At 42.5% G+C, this 7,500-nt stretch overlaps 1 protein-coding gene across 1 annotated transcript in view; it reads right to left on the bottom strand.

Annotated features, from left to right (window-relative positions):
- Positions 1-7,500, bottom strand: part of LOC134062037 (FERM and PDZ domain-containing protein 4-like) — a gene marked incomplete at its 5' end in the record, with an annotated part of 34,042 nt that overhangs the window by 10,831 nt on the left and 15,711 nt on the right. The window contains 4 exons of the mRNA XM_062517909.1: positions 4,928-5,077; positions 5,795-5,902; positions 6,138-6,242; positions 7,148-7,193. Of these exons, the coding sequence (XP_062373893.1) occupies positions 4,928-5,077; positions 5,795-5,902; positions 6,138-6,242; positions 7,148-7,193 (409 nt within the window). The remainder of the gene's footprint in view (positions 1-4,927; positions 5,078-5,794; positions 5,903-6,137; positions 6,243-7,147; positions 7,194-7,500) is intronic.

The following is a 7,500-nucleotide window of genomic DNA, read 5'->3' as shown; positions in this document are numbered from 1 at the left end:
GATAAATCACGCGCCGGGACGGCGTGGCCCTCCGCATACACGATGAGCGCCTCGCCGCTACAAAAGGCCAATCGCCCGCCTTCCACCGGACGCCTGTCAAGCGTCTGCCGTCGGACACCAATGTCAAAGATGTGTCCGAGCGGCATTCATTACATTGATCTCGCGTCCTGTACGTCAAGCTGCTGACTCTGTGCTGCCGTGTTAGCGTTAGCGCTTTATTCTCCGCGCCTGGTGCAGTGAGCCTAACAGATGGACGAGCAGAAGAATGTCAAATGTTATGACAACTGGCTCTCGGCCCCGCTGAGGTGCTGTTCCCAAAATAGGTGTGATGTGTGTGTGTGTGTGTGTGTGTAGGTGTGATGTGTGCAGTGTGTAATCAATTTTATGCAAAACACGTCGTCGCTGAACCCACGGGGCTTTATGACCTTGGCGGAAAGGTTTGGTGTGTATTGATTTGTTTCTGCTTAAGTGCTTTGCTATTGCAGAGGCTGATGAGGCCTCCTCATCCCTTGTTGTTGTTTAGCCCCCGAAATCTGTGAAGTGACCTGAGCGCGGCTCAATAATGTATTCGCGCTGACATCATTCTGTCTTTTTAACGAATCATTTGCCGTGCGCCGATATCGGCTTATTGTCACGGCGAGACGGTCGTTTGTGATGGGTGGTTTCCCGTTCTCTCCGTCTCCTCTCGTCTCTCGTTGTGGTCTCCCTGTTCTCGTCCGCCGTGCGGCCTCTCGCTCTTCTCTCGCTCTTCTCTCGCTCTTCTCTCGCGCTCTCTCTCTCTCTCGTGCGCGTGCGCTCACTAGTCAGGGGGCCAAAACTGATATTAAAACTTTGTCGGACACTTTTTGGTACAAGCATACAACCTATCCAGTATTGATATTTAACCCCTCAACATGAGTTCTAGACAGGTTGTCAGCTTAGAAAATGTTATTTTGTCCATTTTAACACTATATTCTTAAAAATGGAAAAAGCGGATTTTTCCCCCAAAGTGCTTCCTTTTTCTTCCATGTTACCTACTGTAATCTTGGGCAAATGTGCAATATAATCCAACTTATGTGCAAGCATGATCATTAAAAAATAATGATCAATAAATACCACAAGAAATTCACACCACAAGGGCCACTGTTGTGTCAGAGGGCCAATTCTGAAAAGGGCTTCCGTTAAGACTTTTGCAGACATGTTTTGGTTCAAGCTGTCAGTGTCACCCTATTTTTTTTTTTGTTAGAAGACACAAATAGGTAAGATATCAGTGGTTGTGAAGACGAAGTTAAAGCTTGTAGGGAGAGACATGCAATGCTGCACAAGTTATAATATTTAAATGTTACAGTGAAAATGTAGAATTGTAGATGGTGGTGTATAGTGCTATTTAACTTCATTAATATACCAGGTTGTGACACAAATTATATTTAATGGACATATTACTATAGTTATTCATTCAGTCCAAACATAACTGCTCTCTCACTTCTTTAGGATTAGGGGATAGTAACTACAGTAGTTAGCAATAACAACTTTGTTATAGTCGTATGGTAAAGGTATGTTTTTCCCCTGTAAAACCCGGGAAGTTAGCTGAACTCAAATTATTTGAGTACTGTAAAGCCTGGGAAGCTAACTTATCTGACATTATTTGAGTAAACCGGATGCCTTGACATTTGAGTTTGGCAACTCATTTCATTTGAGTGTAAATAAGTCATTCAACTGGAGTTATTAGTATATTGTACAGTATGTATTGCATTTTGTGTTGGGATAACTTAAAGGAGTGAAGTAAACTACACTAATTCTATTCACCTAATAACAACTTGAGTGAATTATCATGACAAGTAAGAATTATGTGGGCCTACACACGAAAAAATGCAATCTACTCAATGTGTGAGCTATCATTTTCTATGGATTATGGGTAAATGCTTCTTTGATTTTATAATAAGTATTTGTTCTCATAGCTGTTAATTGTGGCTTCTTACTGTTTACCAGGTGATGGGCAAAAATATTGTGTTGATGATTTTCAGAATATGGTCAGATATACCATTAAGGAGAAGCCCATTCTCAAAATATAAAGAACATTATGAAGTTCACTTTTACTTGGCCTAATGCAAAGTTGATTGCGTTTCTCAATTTGACTTTGACCTATAGTCACTTGAAAGTGTCACAAAGTTGAGTATCCCAATGGTGTGATTGAGCCTCCTATTGTCTGTCTGTATTGTCTCTTGGGGAGATACAGACACATTATGCATGTTTACATTGAGTAACTATATTACCCCTCTTATGGGCAGGATATGAGTTCAGGAGTAAAGATTTCAGGATTTTTTTATAGGTTTAAATTTCTATTAAATGAATAGGATTACTGCAGAATGAGGGTAATTGTGAAACATAATATTTATCACCATGGCAGTGCTGGCCATCATGATATACTGTATCTTCAGATTATCATTACGTCTGTCAGAAGCATTACACATGATCTAAGATTTTAAAATCAGCCCACAGGCCAAGTCTGTTGTGGATAGTCATCTGCTTGATGGTGTGTGGTGTCAATGTAAATAACACAATAACATAACAGCTATAGTATAGCCGTAAATATAGTTTAACTATTGCATTTAAGATTCAATTTCAGTCAAGATTAATATGTGATAATGTGTTAAGAATACTATGGACGGTGACATTCTGGGAAATGTAATGTGTGGTCAGCCATTTCTTATTGTGAATATACAGTACTTCTTGCCATGATTACTTAATTGAAATGAGTGGCATATACAGTCATGGCTGAAAGTGTTGGCACCCCATGCAATGAATAATGTATCATGAATAAATAAATGTTCTTCCTTAAAAGACTGGGGTCATACGTATTGGCACCCCTATGTTAACCCTATGTTCTCAACTCCCATAGAGGCAGGCAGATTTTTATTTTTAAAGGCCACTTATTTCATGGATCCAGGATACTATGCATCCTGATAAAGTTCCATTGGTCTTTAGAACTAAAATTGCTCCACATCATCACACACCCTTCACCATACCTAGATATTGGCATGGTGTTTTGTTCAGTTTTGTTCAGTTAGCCTATTGCTCATTGAGCTCAATGCAAATCAAACCAGCTAATAGGCCAACTGAACAAAACACCATGCCAATCTCTAGTTATGGTGAAGGGTGTGTGATGATGTGGGGCTATTTTAGTTCCAAAGGTCAAGGGAACTTTATCAGGATGCATAGTATCCTGGATCCATGAAATAAGTGGCCTTTAAATCTGCCTGCCCCTATGTTAACCCTTTGTGTTAAATTCCCATAGGGTTATAGGGGTGCCAATACATTTATTTGTTTATGATACATTATTCATTCACATAGAAAGTTGGTGTCCTTAAAGGTTGGATATTTTCTACTTTTATTACTTAAGGCATTAAGATCAATTTCCAAAAGATGATTTTATATTCCTCTTTTTAGTCAACTTTAACATGGGTGCCAACACTTTCAGCCATGACTGTATTTTACTCAAGTTGAAATTAGGTGAATAAAATGAGTATACAGTAGTTTACTTGACTCCTTAAAGTTATCCCAACACAAACTACACACATAGAAATAACTCAGCTGAATGACTTATTTACACTTAAGTTAACTTCCCGGGTTTTACAGTGCAGCCAAGCAGTGGTGCTCAGGTAGGCAGCCAACAGAAGGTACCCAGGGACCATGTCCATGTGCTCAGTCTGAGTCCTGGTCAGGGACATCGACACTGCCTGGTACTGCACTGACTTCCACTTTCCTCACATCCACATATCGTCAGCTCCAAGCACCTGACCTGTTCTCACCAAGCTCCAAGCACCTGACCTCTGTGGTTAAAAGCTGGGGAGAAAGCATGCTATCCTTCATGTCCCTTCTTCTGTTGGCTGCCTATACCCGAGCACCACTGCTTGGATGGGGAAAAATACCTTTGCCATACGACTATTACAAAGTTATTACTACTAACTAGTTACTAACCTCTAATCCTAAAGAACTGAGAGAGCAGTTATGTTTTGGTAGAATTGATAAATATAGTGATATGTCCATTAAACATAATTTGTCACAACCTGGTACATTAATGAAGTCAAATAGCACCATAGACCACCATCTAGTTCTACATTTTCGCCATAACATTAAAGTATTACAACATGTGCAGCAGTGCACTGTCTCTCCCTACAAGCTTTAAACTTGGCTTGACTCATTCCCATAGATAGGGGTACTGATTGGTAGAGGTTTTGGAATGCTATGTTATGTTTCCAATCTGATATTCACTTTGAAAACTGGTTATCTTTAGGCGGAGATTGTTTTTTTCATGTTCTAGGTCTGTTGTCTCTTATACTGTACAATAAATGTTAATTCTGACACTTCAGCAGACATCCCACGAGTGTTAGCTTTCATTCCATACCATTTTTATCTATATGGTCCTTGTGGTTGTGGAGATATTCAACATTTATCGTTGGCATGTCATGTTGAGCAGGAAACCAAAAAATTGGCCTGAAATTGCTTGCACAAGTCAAAAAAAAAATTTTTTTGCTTGACAACCACCATAATATCTTACCTATGGGTGTCTTCTAACTAAAAAAATAGGTTGACCGCTTGTACCAAAACATGTCCGCAAAAGTCTTAACGGAAGCCCTTTTCAGAATTGGCCCCCTGACTACACCTGAGTGAGCATCTCCTGCTCGTGCAGCCTCTCGCTCTCTCTCTCTCTTCTCTCTCTCTTCTCTCTCTCTTCTCTCTCGCTCTCTCTCTCTCTCGCTCTTCTCTCTCTCTTCTCTCTCGCTCTCTCTCTCTCTTCTCTCTCGCTCTTCTCTCTCTCTTCTCTCTCGCTCTCTCTCTCTCTTCTCTCTCTCTCTTCTCTCTCTCTCTTCTCTCTCGCTCTTCTCTCTCTCTTCTCTCTCGTTCTCTCTTCTCTCTCTCTCTCTCTCTCTCTCTCTCTCTCTCTCACCTGAGTGAGCATCTCCTGCTCGTGCAGCAGCTGCAGGCTCTTGTTGGCGGCGGCCGCCTCGGCCCGCTGCTCGCCCCGCTGCTCCAGCGTCAGGGAGAAGTGCTCGATGCACTTGATGGACAGCTTCTCCTGCAGCGTCATGATCACGTCCTGCCACCGCACCGCACCGCAGGAGAAGAGAGAGAGAGAGAGACAGAGAGAGACAGAGAGAGACAGAGAGAGAAAGAGAGAGACAGAGAGAGAGAGAAAGAAAGAGAGAGAGAGAGAGAGAAAGAGAGAGAAAGAGACAGAAAGAGAGAGAGAGAAAGAGAGAGAAAGAGAGAGAGAGAGAGAGAAAGAGAGAGAGAGAGAGAGAGAGAGAGAGAAAGAGAGAGAAAGAGAGAGAGAGAGAGAGAAAGAGAGAGACAGAGAGGGGGGGGGGAGATGACAAGGCTTGTAATGCTTTCAGCAACCAGGGGTACACAAAACAAATACAGCGAAACAAAAGCCCGAACAAAAACACGATGAATTTAATCAATCATGTTACTCTTGCTTTGTGTTGCCGTGACAGGCTCTGATGATGTTTGGAGAGTTAATGAAAACGGTGCAGACTCATTGCTGATTCATGTCACATCGCCGCCCCATTAGAATGGGCTGATCTCAGCTAAGGAGTAATCGCTTGACGGGCAAATTCATCAAGATGACAAGGGAGGAAAAATGAATATTACTGTATGTCATTATAAGTCACACCACGCGGGTCAAAGAAAGACTTTCTATTTCATGAGCACTGTCGAACTCGGTTCTCCTGGCAAGTGGAGTTGAGCCAAAGGGGAGTCTACGTGCTGGTGTGTCTGCATTTGACACGATACGATACGAAGCGAAGCTCACCTTGACAGAGGTGCTCGTGTCGAAGCGAAAGGACTTGGTCTGTCCGTTCTCCAGGTAAACCTTCAGAACGTTGGGCATGAACAGGAGCGAGTTGTCCTTCACTGCATCCTGGAGATAAACAACAAAACAATCATTATTGCACATACACACATGTATTCATTCGTGCACTCACCCACAAGAAGACAGGCATGTCAACACATTCACACATTCGCACCCACACACATGAATGCTCACATCGACACACAATCTATCAACCATGAAATGGAGTTAAGAAATAATAAATCACATTGTCACTCACACGTCAGTCTTACTATAGTGAAAGAGGCCCATGCAGGGAACCTACCGGAACCTGGCCGTTTATGATGACCTCTTCGGCAAAGCGCACTTTGACTGGGTTGGATTTCAATTTGGCTTTTTTGGCTGCACTTATAAATGCTGATTTGGGAGACTGTGGAGAAGAGGAGAGAAGATTAGAATTGAAAGCAGCCAGTACATTTACATGACTACAGGTCAGGAATACCAGTGGGTTTGCAGTAGTGTATATACTGTACACATTTCATACTGTAAAGTCTTTAATGTCATAAATCTATGTTCACAAAGTGAGAGTGTATAACATTTCTTCTGCCCACACTGTCCCTGTTTGTTAGAGACGGAATGTATTTCAGGTCAGCTGACCGGCCGGTGAACTTTTAACAGTCATGTCAGCGTCACTTGTTTATGGCTACAGGGACACACACAACTTAAGGCCAACAAACGTCTTGGTGAACTCCCCGTTCTCCTGCAGCGATCACTCTACGTTAGCTTCTCCAGAGGCCCGTGGCATTCGCTGACATTACAACCCCCAAGGCTGGAGGGGGGAAGAAGGCGCATAAGCAGTGCAAATGAATGCTAATTAAATCGCCCATTTGCATAGGCACACGCGCCACAAAGGTCTCCGCTCGGCAAAGCCTGGTGGTCAGGCCCAAGGCCAGTCTCGAGATGACCGGCAGTGGCCGAGGCGGAGGCCGAGCAGATGTTTACTCGCGGCGCAGGTGAATCAGAAACAGTTTTAATTGGCCAGGTTAACGTACATATACTGTACAAGGAATTTGACTTCAGTAGATGTTAAAAGTCTCAGTACATTTAACAAGCAGACAGGTAGTAGTGCAATAGACATAGTAACATTCAAACAGTAGTAATATAGACACAGACTGTACAATAGACAACAATCACATAGGCATATAGACATATCACACAATATCCAAAATACAATATGCAAAGGCATATCAGAACAGTACACATGAGGTGGTGTGTACTACTGCATATAAGGTGGTCTGACAGGTGTGTGGACGGACGGGAGCGTAGGCTACTCACCGGGTACGGCTGAATCACCGTCAGTGTGATGAACTCCTTGCAGTTCCTTAAGGGAGAGGGCAGAGCACATGAGGACAGTGTCATCATTACCAAAGCACTCAACAAAAGAAGGAATCAGCGTGTTCGGCTTCAATGTGTTGACAAAATGTGGATGTCATGGATGCGTGAAAAAGTTGAATGAAAGGGAAGAGTTTACATCTTTCACACACAAACTAATTTCATCAAAGTCAAGTGAACACGAAATACACCTACCAAGTATATATATATATAAAAGATATTCCTCGTAATGGGCGCGATAAGGGGATGTACATCACAGGGCTAAGGCACATGAGTGTGTAGATAACTATTCTTGT

The sequence above is a fragment of the Sardina pilchardus genome, chromosome 17 (assembly GCF_963854185.1).
Source record: "Sardina pilchardus chromosome 17, fSarPil1.1, whole genome shotgun sequence".
NCBI classification, from domain to species: Eukaryota; Metazoa; Chordata; class Actinopteri; order Clupeiformes; family Clupeidae; genus Sardina; species Sardina pilchardus.
The sequence above is the reverse complement of the archived record's forward strand: the minus strand, read 5'-3'. Positions and strand labels throughout refer to the sequence as shown.